At 44.2% G+C, this 18,877-nt stretch overlaps 1 protein-coding gene across 3 annotated transcripts in view; it reads left to right on the top strand.

Annotated features, from left to right (window-relative positions):
- Positions 1–18,877, top strand: part of TSEN2 (tRNA splicing endonuclease subunit 2) — a 61,355-nt gene that overhangs the window by 17,941 nt on the left and 24,537 nt on the right. For all 3 annotated transcript variants that reach the window (XM_003409749.4, XM_064274871.1, XM_023547896.2), the window contains exons 5-6: positions 4,105–4,627; positions 5,766–5,843. In XM_003409749.4, coding sequence (XP_003409797.1) covers positions 4,105–4,627; positions 5,766–5,843 — 601 coding nt within the window. The remainder of the gene's footprint in view (positions 1–4,104; positions 4,628–5,765; positions 5,844–18,877) is intronic.

Below are 18,877 nucleotides of genomic sequence, written 5' to 3'. Positions count from 1 at the left end.
CTGTGTGGATTTAATGTGATTAAGTCATATTTCAAGTATATTAAGTGAATTTATTTTTTTAAGTAATCCTGAGCTAAGAACTAGGTGGTGCCCTGCTACCACCGGTGACCTCCCTGACAGGGAACACAGCAGGGAATCCTTGGTGGAGCAGGAGAAAAGTGGGATGCAGATCTCAAATTCTAGTAAAAAGACCAGGTTTAATGGTCTGACTGAGACTGGAGGGACCCCAGAGGACATGGCCCCTGGACTCTCTGTTAGGCCAAAACTAAAACCATTCCTGAAGCCAACTCTTCAGACAAAGATTAGACTGGACTATAAGACATAAAGTGGTAACTGGTAAGGTGTGTACTTCTTAGTTCAGATAGACACATGAGACGACTTGGGCAGCTCCTGTCCGGAGGTGAGATGAAAAGGCAGAGGGGGACAGGAGCTGGTTGAACGGACACGGGAAATACAAGGTGGAAAGGAGGAGTGTGCTGTCACATTGTACGGAGAGCATCTGGGGTCACATAACAATGTGTGTTTAAGTTTTTATGCGAGAAACTGACTTGAATTGTAAACTTTCATTTAAAGCACAACAAAAAATAAATAACCCTAAACTAAGTCCTCTGCCAACTTACTCCCTTCCAAAATATAAACTGTGAAACCAAAAAAAAAAAAAAAAAATCCATTGCCATTGAGCGAATTCCAACTCATAGCAACCCTATAGCTGTAATGCATTTAAGTCCTGAGATGCCCAGTCTTAGCTTTTGAACTGGCATCGTGCCAGAAAAGGAGACTTTCCCAGAGGTTCCACCTTTCCTCGTCCATCCTATACAGCCCTAATTCCTTCCTCTGGGCTTTTGTTTATGCTCGCTCTTCCCTCTTCCTTGACCATTTCTCCCTAATCCCCTAAATACACACACCAAACCAAAAATGAAAACTGCACTTGCTGCCATCAAGTCAACTGCAATTCACGGCAGCCCCACGTGACAGAGTAGAGCTGCTCCATAGGGTTTTCTTGGCTGTAATCTTTATGGGAACAGATCACCAGACCTTTCTTCCGTGATGCCAGCCTTCACCTTAACAGGCGATTGCAGACCACTTTCGTCACCCAGGGGCCTACTGCACACACACAGCCTGGCTAATTGCTGCACGTCCTTACCATCCAGCCTAAAGGGCCCCTCTCCTGGCAGCTTCTCTTCTCACCCCCTCCCCTGCCGAGTTGGGTGTTGCCCCTCTGGTTCCCACTGAGTTGGCTTTGGTACTGTTCGTGATGCTGTATGGAGCACAACAGAATGGAAGGGGCTGCATTGCCTTGGGTAAATTGCCCAACATTTATTGCATAAAGTATCATATGTCGGTTGCCCCTTTTAGACTGTCAGCTCTTTGAGAGCAGGGACCATACCTGCCTCACCCCTCCATCCCATGGTAAGATTTTGTTGACTAAAATGGTCAGCTGTCCAAATATGAGGTCCAAAGCCTCTGTCTCTGAGGTGTAGCCTAAGTCTCAGCTCTTACATGATGCCTTCTAAAACAACTCAAGTCTGCAGTGATTTTTCACCTTGCTTCTAGCACTCACTGTCCAAATCTGACAGCTCCTTTTTGGTTACATGCTGGGTAACCCCTTGGCCAGAGCAATGGCAGGTAAGCAGTAGCACCAGGGATGTCTCAAGGGCTGCTCTGGCCCTAGACCCCAGGCTAGGGGTCAGCCGTAGGACTTATGTCTGTGGGAAGGGCCTGGGAAGAACCTGGCAGAGCCCACATCCCAGGAGGGGCTGCAGTGTAAGTAGGGTGCTGGAACAGAGTTAGGGTTCAGAAACAGAGCAGAAACCTGCCTGTGAGAACTGTACCCAAACCAGGCCAGCAGAAAGGACAGAGAGGTTTTAGACAGGGAGATGGCCATCTAACCGAAGGTTGGCCCTTTGTAAGCACTAACAATTGAGCAATTTTTGACTCCTCCTCTTATGCGTTATTTGTTGAACATAGTCCAGAAGGTCTTTGCCATTTGAGTATTCAGAATATTCCAAGGACCCTCAGTTACCAGGATGCACTAGCAAGCAAGAGTTACAGATGACATGTTCACCAATCAGCGGGCCTCTTAGAAGCTCAGTGCCCACTCACACATCCTCTCCTCCTCCCCAACACTTGGAAGTGCCTTCTTGTGTCATCACCCTGGTCGATGTTCTCTTCAGTGCTTGACTAACCTGACTGCCAGATTCTCATTTTCAAATCACCGTGTGTGTAATTTGATTACTTTTCATCAACTTCATGAATCCTGTATCTTTTGCAAGATTCAAATTTTCATTTTGCCATCGATTTGCTTTGAGTTTGTATTACTATAACAAACGACAAGAGTGGGAGACCTGACACGTAGCAACAGATCAGAATGCTGCATGAGACACGGATGAGAATTTCAGAGTGAATAGTACAGAAACAATTATGACAGGCACTTAGTAAGCTGGGATTCACATTCATTGGCCTCCTTCCAACAGCAGTTGTCCTCCGGTGACGAGGACCTTCCCTGAGGTGAGCGCCAGCACCCTCTGGTGGAGGAGGAGAAGCTGTGGCATGTTCAGATGGGACCGTTGGGTATTCCTGCTGCCTTGAATCGGTCCCATTACTGCTTGTAATTGTAACTGCCACCTTTTCCATCTGTCGCTCTCCCCTTGATGTTTTCTAGCTTTTTCCTTTCTCTTTCTGCCACTTCTCCAGCAGTGCTTGGGGTTCATCGCAGCTGGACTTGACTTTTAGAGGCCTTGCCAGCCAACGAGAGGACACCTACTTTGTGACCTGTGTGCCATAGTATTAGTCATCTATGTGCCTGGTCTCTTCAGCACTGCCAGCCTTACTCAGAGGCTTTCTCTGACAGGCGTTTGTACCCACTGTGCCATTGGAGCTTTCCTCATGAGCCCCCGAGATCATCAGGGGGCAGGAATACAGGTGTGGTCCTGACATTGACAGAAGAGCAGACAGAGATGTTAGGTGGCTAATCCAGAATCACCCAGAAGAGCTTCCTCTAGAACCCAGATCTCTTGGGCTGCTCTCCTCACATCACAGCCCTGCTCTCAAAGAGCAGCTAATTACCATGTACGGTTTTTCAGTGTGATGTGTTTTAAGTCGAGTTGAGTATTTTTCAAGCCCATGAAGTCCCACAATAACATGGTTGTTGTTTTTGCTGTTAGGTGCTGTTGAGTTGTACCCCAACTCATAGTGACCCCAAGCACAGCAGGACAGAACACTGCCCAGTCCTGCGCCATCTCCATGATGGGTTGTAGGTCAGACCGTTGTGATTGTAGGGTTTTCGTTGGCTGGTTTTCGGCAGTAGATTGCCAGGCCTTTCTTCTTAGTCCATCTTCATCTGGGTATTTATTGAGCACTTATTACATGCTAAGCACTTTACATGTCTTTTCCCCTTTAATTCTTGCAGCGGGCCTGTGAGGCAGGTGCAGTTGTCCCTGATTTGCAGATTCATAAGTGAGCCTCAGCAAGGCAGGGCCACCTTGCTAGTGTGAGAACATGACAGGGCGAGGATTTGAACTTGTGTCTGCCTTGACCTCTCGATGGCGCAGAGCACAGCAGCGACCTGTGTACGCTCTCTCTCAGTTCCAGATCCTCTGCTGTTGACCCTTTAATTCAGTGCTTCTCTCACATTTCTGAGTCAAGGAATTTGATGTGAAAGTTGTGGATCCCATCTCCAAAGAAATGCATACTGATGCACAAGTTTGTATTCAATTTAGGGAGGTTCATAGACCAGGTTTTATAGACCCAGGAAGCCTATAAGAGCCAATGCTTTAGGTGATAGGAAGAGCAAAGGTTCTTTTTAGGTCTCTCAAGTGAAAGTTCTCTTAACTGTATGCATCAGTGGCCGTGTGACAGGCAAAAGGACAGCCTGCTATTTTATGGGCAGCCAGTTTTTTTCCTGATTATGAAAAGTAATACATACTTTTTGCAGAAAGATGTAAAGAAAAAAATATTTGCCTATAACCGACCCCTCAGTGAAACTGCTGTGGACATTTTGGAGTCTGGCGTTCCAGTCTTTTTCGTATGCTTTGTTGTCCCTGTAGTTGGTCTTTTAACCTTGGAGATTCTGGTATTGTTACCAACCATCTGTCCGTTTTGCAGGTACCAGCGAAGCGTAGAATGGGCTGCAGAGCTCCTGCGTAGGCAGGGGCAGGAAGAAAGTGCTGTGCACAGCATCCTGCAGGATTACACCAAGTCACTCGAGCACCCTTGTTTGCAAAGGTACAGAGGGACTCATTTGCAGAGTGAGCTCAGCTCTGAAGTGGACCCCGACGTGGAAGGCCCGGCGGGTAGAGAGAAACTTTCTGCGATGAATGGAGACGCTGGAGAGTCAGATGATGTGGAGGACCTGAGCAACCCATCTGCGTACCCGCAGGATGGTTCCAGGCAGGACGCTCTAACTACAAATGGCTCTGATGAACTCACGGTAGATGGAGCTGCGCCCCTGCCCCATGTCCGGTGCAGCCACCATGATAACCTCATTCTCCAACGTGGCTCTCAGCCGGAGGATGACTGGCACGAAGGTCTCCTTTCTGCCAAAGAGAGGGGGACTGATCATGAGTACGTGCTTGTGGAAGAAGTGGTTAGTGATGTGAGCATGGGAAAGGATACACCAAGCGAGGAAGTAAGTTGAAGAAATCAGATTATTCCCCCAAAACCGCCTGCTTTGGGCCAGCTGAGATGTTGGTTAGCTGCAGTGTCCTTTACTAGTGCCTGGGAGCAGACATTTAGGAAACACCGGGACATGTGAGAATTGTGCAGAAGCCCACACTGCAAATGCTCCAAGAGGTCCAGGAGACTCTGGGTACCAGTCCTGGGGCGCATCAGATGTGAGGACTGTTACAACTAGAACATCAAATTTGTGAATGACCAGACTTAAAATGTATATAGAAATTAAAGCAGGTTTATTAATATTCTCTCTTTACTTGATAGAAATACAGTGGTAGTCACACATGATCTTGAGTATGCCCAAGGCGGAGGGTCTCGTGTGCAGATGTCATCACGAGAGAAGCACTGGAAAACAGTAAGAACCACTTTATTAGGGACTCACTGTAGAGATAGTTGTCATTGTTGTTAGTTGCCATCGAATCAGTAGATCTCCAGATCTTTCTTCCTAGTGCATCTGAGTCTGGAAGTGCCACTGAAATCTGTCCACCATGGCTGACCCTGTTGGTATTTGAAATACTGGTGACCTAGCTTCCAGCATCATAGCAACACGCAAACCGCCATGGTACAGCAAACTGATAGATGGGTGGTAGAGACAGAGTTACCCTGGGATTATCTATAATCTAAAAAATTAAAAACAATCTGAATGGCTAAATAGTACCATGAAACAGCCCTTTGAAGAAATACTATGTAACCTTTAGAATGAGATTTGTGTTATCTCGTCAAGAATGCATGCTTGTAAGGTACAGTTGGCTGAAAAAAGAAGCAACACATTGACATGACCAACAGAATGTTCTAACCAGGGGTAGAATTCATGGGTGGAAAAAAAGGAAATAAAATAGTAGTAGTAGTAAAAAGCAAAACTTCCTTTTCCACGTTAGTATTAAAAATTCGTCTTTTACAGGTATTGAAATGAAAAATGTTTTGTCACATATATTTTTACCAGAATAAAAAAAATATTTATTTATTTATTTTCATTTTTACATTTACCCAACAGCATGTAGATCTTGGGAATTTTAAATTTTAAAATGCAGCCTCTTCTGTATGACCCGTAATGTCTCCATTTGTTCTAATTTTTTTTTTTTTTTTCCCTTCAGTCGGTGCAATCAAAGAGGCTAACGTGCAGAAGAAATCCGTACAGGATCTTTGAGTATTTGCAGCTCAGCCTGGAGGAGGTATGTGTTCATCATTTCAGCCGTAGGTCTCCAGACCCTCACGGTCATTTCCTAAAGGCCTGGGCGGCACCGTGTAAATGAGCCCACCTCATCATGCGGTTTTGGGGGAATGCAGTGTTGAAGTCACCATAGGTGGCTTCCCAGGTAGACCTGCCTGAATTTCACTCTCCGGCCTTTATTTCATCAATTCTAAAATTTTACTTTTAACATTTCAGAAATTGGGGGATTTTCCTCTATCATTCCACAGGGGATTGGAGGGGTTCATCTAAGTACTTCTTTTCACATCAAGCCTTTATATTGACTGGTTATCATGTCTATGAGTTGGAACTGACTCAGCGGCACCTGACAGCCACAAGCATTCATCAGGTGTTTTTTCTTTTTTTATAACAGCTTTATTGAGCTATAACTCATTTAAATTATACACGGTAGTGGTTTTTAGAAGGTTCGCGGAGATTCACCAGCCTTTAATAAGCTGTGATACATAATTCAAGTCACGTAGTGACTGCCAATGTGTAAGGGGACGGGTTCCAGGATTTCCTGCTGCAGAGTCACTGAGCATATGTGTTCCGTTTACTTAACGCAATAGCCACATTCTTAAAAGTTGACTAAAAGTGGTTTTCTATAAACCACATTATATTTCCCCTCTGCTTTGGAGTTCCTCTATCCTCTGGTCACACTATGTTCCTTCTCTCTTTATTTGCCATTGTTTATACTGTACAAAGGAGTCCCAGGTGGCACAAACCGGTAAGTGCTCAACTACTAAATGAAAGGTTGGTGGTTGAAACCCACCCAGGGGTGCCTTGGAAGAAAGGCCTGGTGATCTACTTCTAAAAAAATAAGCCATTAAAAATCTTGTGTGCACAGTTCTACTCTGATGCTCATGGGGTCGCCATGAATTGGAGTTGACTCGATGGCAACTGGTTTGGATTTTGTTTTGTTTTTATACTGTACCCAGTATATTTTCTGCCTCTTAAGATAGCCCCCATTCTTCAGTCTCATGCCTTGGGTGCCTCTTCTCCGGGAGCCATCTTGCCCCTCTGACAGCTGCTGCAGTGTCTGGCACAGGGCTTGCTGTGTATGTAGATCTCAACAAGTGCTTCCTGCACAGAATGACATTGGTAGTTCTACAGCTGTGCCCACAGAAGAGGAGTTGTGTCTCCATATGCTGTTGGTCTCCTGGTCAGTGCTTCCTATCTTGCAGAGAGGTCAGCAGTACAAAGCATAGACTTCCGGAGCAGGAACGGATGTTTGGAATTATTTCATCTCCTATTTTACAGATGAGACAGTTTAGTTTAAACTGTCCAGTATGGTAGCCTCTAGCCATATGTGGCTATTTACATTTGAATGTAAGATAATTAAAACTAAATAATATTTAAAATTGTATTCTTCAGTTGCACCGGCCAAGTTCAAACACTCCACAGCCACTTGTGGTTGGTAGCCGTGTATGGGACAGCACAGGTATAGGACATTCCCATTATAACAGAAAGCACTGTTGGACAGCACTGCAAATACCCATTTTCTTTTTTTGCTGAGAGTTTCTGTCATGAATGGGTATTAGACTTTGTCAAATGCCTTTTCTGCATCAATTGATAAGATCATGTGGTTCTTGTCTTTTATGTATGTGATGGATTACATTGATTGTTTTTCTAATGTTGAACCACCCCTTCATACCTGGTATGAATCCCACTTGGTCATGGTGAATTATTTTTTGATATGTTGTTGAATTCTATTGGCTAGAATTTTGTCGAGGATTTTTGCATCTGTGTTCATGGATCGCTTGGGATTGAAGGGGGTTTGATGTATTTTCAAGTGCCTGTTTCTGTTTTTGAAGTCCAGCCATCATTCCAGGATGTGGAGCTCTAGGGGCTCACTGTTCTGTTGCTTGTAGAGAATGTCCGCCACATCCCCAAGTGAAGAGGTGAACCTGCTGAGATAGTCATTATATGCTGCCAGACCCCAGATCTGTAAGCTCTGTGGACAGGGCTCCCACCTGGTGACTCAAGGGCTTTACCTGCTTGTGTCATCTGTTGAATCTTCCATCTGACTTGATGATATTCGTGAACATGGGCAGGCAGACTTTTGAATTATTCCTCTTCCGTCCATTGAGTGTGTTGGCTCTTTACTATAAAAGCAGTCATAACGGCATATAGCACAGTCTCCCAGGAGAGCCCAGGGAGACTCAGGCCTCGTGTCAAGCACTTATACACCACCACCAACGCTACTCAGCAGCTCCAGGACCAGCTGGAAGGACAATTACACAGCAACCAGCAGGCCCTTTATGGCTCCCAAGGGCTCTGGTATCCTGTGGGCTACAGCTGACCACACAGAGCCCTGAGGAGTATTCTGCTTCTCCCCAAACAAGTACCTGGCAACCAGAACACACCACCAGTGCGCTGAGGAGGGCAAGCCCAAGTTGTGTAATGGTTAAGCACTTGGCTACTAACTGAAAGGTTGGCAGTTTGAGTCCACCCAGGGGTACCTTAGAAGAAAGGCCTAGCAGTCTACTTCCGAAAGGTCACAGCCATGAAGACTCTGTGGAGCACACAGTTCTACTCTGACACACATGAGGTCACCGTAGTTAGAATCAACCGGACACGACTGAGTGGTTTTTTTAACTTGGCTTTGTTCAGTGCACAAATAGAAAGTGATCTTATTTATACAGTGCCTTTAGAGAAATACTGGTAGGGTTGCTTGCAGCCAGAGGAGAACAGGCCGTGAGCTCTGGCCACTCCAGTCCCTACCTGGCCAAGGACCAATTTTTTTTTTTTTTTAATTGTGCTTTAGGTGAACGTTTACAGCTCAAGTTAATTTCTCATACAAAAATTTTTACACATATTGTTAGGTGACCCTAGTTGCTATCCCTATAATGTGATAGCACACTCCCCCTTTCCACCCAGGGTTTCCCATGTCCATTCAAGCAGCTCCTACTCTTTCTGCCTTCTCATCCTGCCTCTGGACAGGAGCTGCCCATTTAGTCTAGTGTATCTACTTGAACTAGGAAGCACAGTCTTCACGAGTATTGTTTTATGTTTTATAGTCCAGTCTAATCTTTTTCTGAAGAGTTGGCTTCAGGTATGGTTTTAGTTCTAGGTTAACAGAGAGTCCGGGGGGCCATGTCTTCTGGAGTTCCTCTAGTCTCAGTCAGACAATTAAGTCTGGTCTTGTAGGTGAATTTGAGTTCTGCACCACACATTTCTCCTGCTCCGTCAGGGACTCTCTGTTGTATTCCCTGTCAGGGTGATGATTGGTGGTAGCCGGGCACCATCTAGTTCTTCTGGTCTCAGGCTGATGGAGTCTCTGGTTTATGTAGCTGAGGGCCAGATTTGTACAGAGACTCATGCTAAGCTGTGAAGGGAACACATTAAAATATATAAGACACAGCTCTGGCTTAAACTCTAACAAGGGAGAGAAGCCATAGGCTCATGAGACCAGTAAGCAATTGTGTTAATTTTCAATTGCTGCTGTAATAATATGAGTTGGAATCGACTCAACGGCGCTGTGTTTTTTGGGGGGGGGGGGTTGGCTGTAATAATGACCATGAACTGAGTGGCTTAAAACCACACCCATTTATCATATAGCCCAGTGATCTTAATTCAGCTTTTCTAAATGTACTTAAGCTCCTCAAATTTTTTTTTTTTTCCTGTGACACTTTAGGACTACTTTGACTCATTTCTCTTTATTTTCCTTCTGTCTGAGCTTTTAGAAAATTTTCAGTAATAAATTATGAGGAGCTGCTTTACCTTCCCACCACCTGTCTGTTAGTTTGTTGTACTGTGGTGGCTTGTGTGTTACCATGATACTGGAAACTATGCCACCAGTATTTCCAATACCAGTAGGGTCACCCATAATGGGCAGGTTTCAGTGGAGTTTCCAGACTAAGACAATACGAAGAAAGGCCTGGTGATCTGCTTTGAAACTTAGCCAGTGATAACTCATGGATCACAACAGAGCATCATCCAACTTGCTTGCTTTGGACATTTCATCAGGAAGGATAAATCGCTAGAGGAGGACATCATGTTTGTTGAAGTAGGGCCATCAAGGGTGAGAGAGGCCCTTGATGAGATGGGTTGACGTGACAGCCACAACAATGGACTCAAACATGCTACATTGTGAGGATGATGCAGGACCAGGCTACCCTTTGTCCTCTTGTGCACGGGGTTGCCATGAGTCAGAGCTGACTTGGTGACAACTAACAGCAGATTCACCTTCGCCTATGCATGAGTAGACCATCTTGTCTTAATCTTTTATATTAAATTAAGTTTTTTTTTCCTTCTAAAAATGAATCAGTCTGGCCAAGGAGTGACCATTTAGGTAATTCAGTTTGAAGGCAGACTTTGCTTCCCTACGTGTTCAGTACCTTGCTCTTCACTCTGTACTGTAAATATAAATTTTATAAGCAAAAGGAAAGCCTTATTGATATTTGAATCATAACTGGGTGTGTTTCACTCAGTAGTCTTTTAACCAAACACAGTAAATTATTCTTGACGTTTGTTGAAAATCCAGCCGATTATCCAAAACTAGATGCAGTAGAAGCACAGTTGTTTCCTCTCAGAGCCAAGTCCTCTCTTCATTTTCTTACAATTTGCACTTCTTGGTTTGTATGGTGCAGCACATCGCATGAACTTTGAGATTTACAGACCTGAGTGCACGTCTTCATTATCAGCTGCTGTTGTTGTTGTCGTTAGCAGCAGTAGCATCAGCCCCCGACTCACGGTGACCCTGTGAACAACAGAATGAAATGCTGCCTGGTCCGCACCATCCCCATGATTAGTTGCAGATTGGACCTTTGTGATCCATGGAGTTTTCACTGGCTGATATTTGGAAGTAGAGCGCTAGGCCTTTCTTCTTAGTCTGTCTTAGTCTAGAACCTCTGCTGAAACCTGTTTGCATCATGATGTTGTTGTTGAGTTGATTCCAACTCACAGTGACCCTATAGGACAGAGTAGAACTGTCCCACAGGATTTCCTAGGCAGGAGTCTTTACCGGAGCTGACCACCAGGTCTTTTCTCCTGTACAGCCTCTGGATGGGGTTCAACCACCGACCTTTTGGTGAGCAGCTGAGGGCTTAACTACTGTGCCATCAGGGCTCCTGTTCACATCATAGCAACATGCAGCTCTCCACTGACGTGTAGCGGCTGCTCATGAGATGTTTCAGCTGAGAATTAAACCCAGCTCTCCTGCATGGAAGGCAAGAATTCTAACACTGAACCACCAGTGCCTCAGTCGGTGTTAGTATAGTGTCAGTACAGGAGTTTATACGTGCATACATCCGCGTGTTAGCATAGTGTCAGTACAGGAGTTTATACGTGCATATATCCGCGTGTTAGTATAGTGTCAGTACAGGAGTTTATACGTGCATATATCCGCGTGTTAGCATAGTGTCAGTACAGGAGTTTATACGTGCATATGTCCGCGTGTTAGCATAGTGTCAGTACAGGAGTTTATACGTGCATATGTCCGCGTGTTAGCATAGTGTCAGTACAGGAGTTTATACGTGCATATGTCCGCGTGTTAGCATAGGGTCAGTACAGGAGTTTATACGTGCATATATCCGCGTGTTAGCATAGTGTCAGTACAGGAGTTTATACGTGCATATGTCCGCGTGTTAGCATAGTGTCAGTACAGGAGTTTATACGTGCATATGTCCGCGTGTTAGCATAGTGTCAGTACAGGAGTTTATACGGGCATATGTCCGCGTGTTAGCATAGTGTCAGTACAGGAGTTTATACGGGCATATGTCCGCGTGTTAGCATAGTGTCAGTACAGGAGTTTATACGGGCATATGTCCGCGTGTTAGCATAGTGTCAGTACAGGAGTTAATACGGGCATATGTCCGCGTGTTAGCATAGTGTCAGTACAGGAGTTTATACGTGCATATGTCCGCGTGTTAGCATAGTGTCAGTACAGGAGTTTATACGTGCATATGTCCGCGTGTTAGCATAGCGTGAGTACAGGAGTTTATACGTGCATATGTCCGCGTGTTAGCATAGCGTGAGTACAGGAGTTTATACGGGCATATGTCCGCGTGTTAGCATAGTGTCAGTACAGGAGTTTATACGTGCATATGTCCGCGTGTTAGCATAGTGTCAGTACAGGAGTTTATACGGGCATATGTCCGCGTGTTAGCATAGTGTCAGTACAGGAGTTTATACGTGCATATGTCCGCGTGTTAGCATAGTGTCAGTACAGGAGTTTATACGTGCATATGTCCGCGTGTTAGCATAGTGTCAGTACAGGAGTTTATACGTGCATATGTCCGCGTGTTAGCATAGTGTCAGTACAGGAGTTTATACGTGCATATGTCCGCGTGTTAGCATAGTGTCAGTACAGGAGTTTATACGTGCATATGTCCGCGTGTTAGCATAGTGTCAGTACAGGAGTTTATACGTGCATATGTCCGCGTGTTAGCATAGGGTCAGTACAGGAGTTTATACGTGCATATGTCCGCGTGTTAGCATAGTGTCAGTACAGGAGTTTATACGTGCATATGTCCGCGTGTTAGCATAGTGTCAGTACAGGAGTTTATACGTGCATATGTCCGCGTGTTAGCATAGTGTCAGTACAGGAGTTTATACGTGCATATGTCCGCGTGTTAGCATAGTGTCAGTACAGGAGTTTATACGTGCATATGTCGGCGTGTTAGCATAGTGTCAGTACAGGAGTTTATACGTGCATATGTCGGCGTGTTAGCATAGTGTCAGTACAGGAGTTTATACGTGCATATGTCGGCGTGTTAGCATAGTGTCAGTACAGGAGTTTATACGTGCATATGTCCGCGTGTTAGCATAGTGTCAGTACAGGAGTTTATACGTGCATATGTCCGCGTGTTAGCATAGTGTCAGTACAGGAGTTTATACGTGCATATGTCCGCGTGTTAGCATAGTGTCAGTACAGGAGTTTATACGTGCATATGTCCGCGTGTTAGCATAGGGTCACTACAGGAGTTTATACGTGCATATGTCCGCGTGTTAGCATAGGGTCAGTGCAGGAGTTTATACGTGCATATGTCCGCGTGTTAGCATAGTGTCAGTGCAGGAGTTTATACGTGCATATGTCCGCGTGTTAGCATAGTGTCAGTGCAGGAGTTTATACGTGCATATGTCCGCGTGTTAGCATAGTGTCAGTGCAGGAGTTTATACGTGCATATGTCCGCGTGTTAGCATAGTGTCAGTGCAGGAGTTTATACGTGCATATGTCCGCGTGTTAGCATAGTGTCAGTGCAGGAGTTTATACGTGCATATGTCCGCGTGTTAGCATAGTGTCAGTGCAGGAGTTTATACGTGCATATGTCCGCGTGTTAGCATAGTGTCAGTGCAGGAGTTTATACGTGCATATGTCCGCGTGTTAGCATAGGGTCAGTGCAGGAGTTTATACGTGCATATGTCCGCGTGTTAGCATAGGGTCAGTGCAGGAGTTTATACGTGCATATGTCCGCGTGTTAGCATAGGGTCAGTGCAGGAGTTTATACGTGCATATGTCCGCGTGTTAGCATAGTGTCAGTGCAGGAGTTTATACGTGCATATGTCCGCGTGTTAGCATAGTGTCAGTGCAGGAGTTTATACGTGCATATGTCCGCGTGTTAGCATAGTGTCAGTGCAGGAGTTTATACGTGCATATGTCCGCGTGTTAGCATAGTGTCAGTGCAGGAGTTTATACGTGCATATGTCCGCGTGTTAGCATAGTGTCAGTGCAGGAGTTTATACGTGCATATGTCCGCGTGTTAGCATAGTGTCAGTGCAGGAGTTTATACGTGCATATGTCCGCGTGTTAGCATAGTGTCAGTGCAGGAGTTTATACGTGCATATGTCCGCGTGTTAGCATAGTGTCAGTGCAGGAGTTTATACGTGCATATGTCCGCGTGTTAGCATAGTGTCAGTGCAGGAGTTTATACGTGCATATGTCCGCGTGTTAGCATAGTGTCAGTGCAGGAGTTTATACGTGCATATGTCCGCGTGTTAGCATAGTGTCAGTGCAGGAGTTTATACGTGCATATGTCCGCGTGTTAGCATAGTGTCAGTGCAGGAGTTTATACGTGCATATGTCCGCGTGTTAGCATAGTGTCAGTACAGGAGTTTATACGTGCATATGTCCGCGTGTTAGCATAGTGTCAGTGCAGGAGTTTATACGTGCATATATCCGCGTGTTAGCATAGTGTCAGTACAGGAGTTTATACGTGCATATATCCGCGTGTTAGCATAGTGTCAGTACAGGAGTTTATACGTGCATATATCCGCGTGTTAGCATAGTGTCAGTACAGGAGTTTATACGTGCATATATCCGCGTGTTAGTATAGTGTCAGTGGAGGAGTTTATACGTGCATATATCCGCGTGTTAGCATAGTATCAGTGCAGGAGTTTATACGTGTATATATCCGTGTGTTAGCATAGTGTCAGTATGGAAGTTTATACGTGTATATATCCGTGTGTTAGTATAGTGTCAGTATAGAAGTTTATACGTGCATATATCTGCGTGTTAGTATAGTGTCAGTGTAGTTTATACGTGCATATATCCGCATGTGAGTATAGTGTCAGTATAGAAGTTTATACCTGTATATATCCATGTGTAAAATGGGGGTGGTCATGCCTTCATAGTTACTGTAAAGATTCAGTGACATCAACTATGCGAAGCACTTAGGTGCTCAATTAACTTGAGTTCCCCTCTCTTTCTAATACCCATTTAGATCTCGTAGCCTGGAAAAGTTCAAGCCTTGCCTGGCAAGAGATTCCTTCCTGGTGTTTATAGGACAGAAGTTCTTCAGGAACTGATCAGTGTCTTTCCATCGTCAGCGAACATTTCCCCCCTAAGAACTGATGAAACCAATGCCTCATTTTTATTTGTCTAAAATGGTGATGGTTTTTATGAATCTCTGCAAACCGCTGTTAGCTATTATAGATGGAGAGGATCTTAACTGAGTTGGTTTTATTTAGAATTAAATCATCAGTAGATGGAGGAGGCCTGTGGAGGTTGATGATTCTGTCCCCTGAGATTTCATTTGTGAAATTTTACTTTTATAGCACTAATAAGATGGAGGGAAGAGTTTAATGACTGTTGTTAACGTCGTCGCTCTAAATCTAATTAGGAACCACAAGCATCATAATGGAAAAACAGATACTAAGGAGCAATGGAACAAATTAGCTCACTGGCATGGCAATTTAGTTGTCCCTGAAATGGATACCCACAGGGAGTAAACATCAAATCTTTGTCATGTCCAGTTTAGGAAGGGTACGGGCTTACATGTTAATTACAAAGATGTAGGTCACGGAGGATGGAATCTGGCATACCTGAATTACAGCCCCAGATGCCCAACCAGAGGAAAAAAATAGCATTTACTTAAATGTTGTAGTCACTATGTATGAAAACCTAGTATTTAAGGAAAGGAAGCCCTGGGTGGCGAATATGGTTAAGAGCTCAGTTACTAATTGAAAGATTGCCTATTGACCAAAAGGTTCAAATCCACCCAGAGGAGCCTTGGAGAAAGGCCTGGTGGTCACAACCTTGAAAACTCTATGGAGCAGCTCTACTCTGACACACATGGGCTACCATGAGTCACAGTCAACTGGTTTGATTTATTTTAAGATATATTTTATGATCCGAATCAACTCAATGCACACTACAACAAAAACAATATGATGCAAACAGATTTCAGTAGAGCTCCTAGACTAGGAAGAAAGGCCTAGAGCTCTACTTCCAAATATCAGCCAGTGAAAACCCAATATATCACAAGGATCCTGAATGCTGTTGATCATGGGGATGACACAGGACCAGACAGTGTTACATTCTGTTGTTCGTGGGGTTGCCATGTGTTGGGGGCTGACTCAGCGGCAGCTAACAATAACAACAGCTAATAATGAAGATTTGTACCTAGGTCTGTCAACCTCAAAGTTCATTCTGTGTGCTGTACCATCCAAACCAAGAAGTGCAAATTACACGAAAATGAAGAAAGGACTTGGCTCTGAGAGGAAACAACTTTGTGTTTCCACTGCCCCTTTAGGGTAGATGGGTACTATCTGTGTCCATCTGGAAAGTGTGATATTCTCTATTATTAAGTATTAGGTGATGGGAAAGGAAATGGTGAAAGTAAGATTGTAGGACACTGGGCAGGGCCACCTACAACAGCTGAGAGGAGAAGCAGGATGTTAAGTGCTCACAGTGAAGAGGAGGAGCCTACAGAGTCCGAGTGCAGAGACCTGCTCTAGGGCAGCTAGATCATTTGGTCCCAAACCAAGGGCAGGATCTGGGAAACCTCCCTTTTTATTCTTTCAACACAGAAACTGAGCACCCACTGTCTTAGGTACCTAGAGCTGCCATAACAGAAATACCACAAGTGGGTGGTTTTAAAGAACACAAATATATTTTCTCACAGTTCATGTGGCTAGATGTCTAAATTAGAGGTGTGGCTCTAAGGGGAGGTCCTTCTTTGTCTATTTCAGCTTCTGGCCCCAACCACTAATGCCAAAGATGAGAAAATTAAAGATTTTTACCAACTTCTGCAGTCTGAAATTGATCAAACATGCAATCAAGACACATTGATAATTATGGATGATTGGAATGCAAAAGTTGGAAACAAGGAACATCAGTAGTTGGAAAATAAGGTCTTGGTGATAGTAATGATGTTGGAGAGTGCATGATAAAATTTTGCAAGACCAAAGACTTCTTCATTGCATATACCTTTTTCACCAACATAAACAGCAAATAAACCCACGGACCTCACTATATGGAATACACAGGAATCAAATCGACTACATCTGTGGAAGGAGACAATGGAGAAGCTCAATATCATCCAGTCAGAACAAGGCCCGGGGACGACTGTGGAACAGACCATGAATTGCTGATATGCAACTTCAAGTTGAAACAAAAGAAAATTAGAACAGGTCCCCAAAAGCCAAATTCGACCTTAAGTATATCCCACCAGAATTTAGAGACCATCCCAAGAGTAGATTTGATGCACTGCACGCCACTGACCGAAGACGAGACAGGTTGTGGAAGGACATCATACATGAAGAAAGCAAAAGTCATTAAAAAGACAGAAAAGACCAAAATGGATGTCAGAAGAGACTCTAAAACTTGGTCTTGAATGTAGAGCGGCTAAAGCAAAAAGGAGAAATGATGAAATAAAAGAGCTGAACAGAAGATTTCAAAGGGCAGCTTGAGAAGACAAAATAAAGTATTATAATGAAATGTGCAAAGACCTGGAGTTAGAAAACCAACAGGGAAGAACACATTTGGCATTTCTCAAGCTGAAAGAACTGAAGAAAAAACTCAAGCCTCAAGTTGCAATATTGAAGGATTCTATAGGCAAAGTATTGAACCAGGTAGGAAGCGTCAAATGAAGATGGAAGGAATATACAGAGCCACTGTACCAACAAAACTGATCGACATTGAGCCATTTTAGGAGGTAGGATATGATCAAGAACCGATGGTACTGAAGGAAGAAATCCAAGCTGCACCAAAGGCATTGGCGAAAAACAGGGCACCAGGAATTGACAGAATATCAGTTGAGATGTTTCAGTGAACTGGTGCATCACTGGAGGTGCTCACTCGTCTATGTCAAGAAATTTGGAAGACAGCTACCTGGCCAAAAGACTGGGAGAGATCCATGTTATTTGTGCCCATTCCAAAGATGATCCAACAGATTGTGGAAATTATTGAACAATGTCATTGATATCACACGCAAGTAATATTTTACTGAAGATCATTCAAAAGTGGTTGCAGCAGCACATTGACAGGGCACTGTCAGAAATCCAAGCCTGATTCAAAGAGGTCGTTGAATGAGGGATATCGCTACTGATGTCGGATGGATCCTGGCTGAAAGCAGAGAATACCAGAAAGATGTTTACCTGTGTTTTATTGACTATGCAAAGGCATTTGACTGTGTGGATCATAACAAGTTGTGGATAACATTGAGAGGAGTGGGAATTCTACGACAATTAGTTGTACTCATGAGGAACCTGCATGTAGACTAAGAGGTAGTCATTTGAACAGAACAAGGGAATACTTTGTGGTTTAAAGTCAGGAAAGGTGTGCGTCAGGGTTGTATCTTTTCACCATACTTAGTCAGTATGCTGAGCAGATAATCCGAGAAGCGGGACTATATGAAGAACAAGGCATCAGGATTGGAGGAGGACTCATTAACAACCTACAGTATGTGACCTTTCTTGCTGAAAGTGAAGAGGACTTGAAGCACTTACTGTTGAAGATCAACGACTACAGCCTTCAGTATGGATTGCACCTCAATGTAAAGAAAACAAAAATCGTCACAACTGAACCAGTAAGCAACATCATGGTAAATGGAGAAAAGATTGAAGTTGTCAAGGATTTCATTGTACTTGGATCCACAATCAACGCCCACAGAAGCAGCAGTCAGGAAATCAAATGACATATCACATTGGGCAAATTTGCTTCAAAACACCTCTTTAAAGTGTTAAAAAGCTAAGGTGTCACTTTGGAGACTAAGGTATGCCTGACCCAAGCCAATGGTATTTTCAGTTGCCTCATATGCATACGAAAACTAGGACAATGTATAAGGAAGACCAAAGAATTGACACCTTTGAATTATGGTGTTTGTGAGCAGTATTGAATATACCATGGACTGCCAGAAGAATGAACAAATCTGTCTTGGAAGACAGAATGCTCCTTGGAAGCATGGATGGAGAGACTTTGTCTCACATACTTCGGACATGTTATTATGAGGGACCAGTCCCTGGAAAAGGACATTATGCATAGTAGAGAGCAAAAAAGAGGGAGACCCTCAACGAGATGTATTGACGTAGTGGCTGCAACAGTGGGCTCAAGTATAACAACAATTGTGAGGATGGCGTAGGACCAGGCAGTGTTTCTTTCCATTGTACATAGGGTCACTATGGGTCCGAACTGTTAGCACCTAACAACAACATAACAACAAAGTAGCTGCCAGCAATCCTTGGCATTTCTGGGCTTGTAGATACATCTGTCTTTGTTAATCTGTCTTCCCCCTATGTGTGTGTGTGTGTCTGTAACTCAGAAGTGATTAGGTGTGGGACCCACCTAACTCTGGC

The sequence above is a fragment of the Loxodonta africana genome, chromosome 22 (genome assembly GCF_030014295.1).
Source record: "Loxodonta africana isolate mLoxAfr1 chromosome 22, mLoxAfr1.hap2, whole genome shotgun sequence".
Taxonomy (NCBI): domain Eukaryota; kingdom Metazoa; phylum Chordata; class Mammalia; order Proboscidea; family Elephantidae; genus Loxodonta; species Loxodonta africana.
Note: the sequence above shows the minus strand (reverse complement) of the source record. Positions and strands in the feature narration are given on the sequence as shown.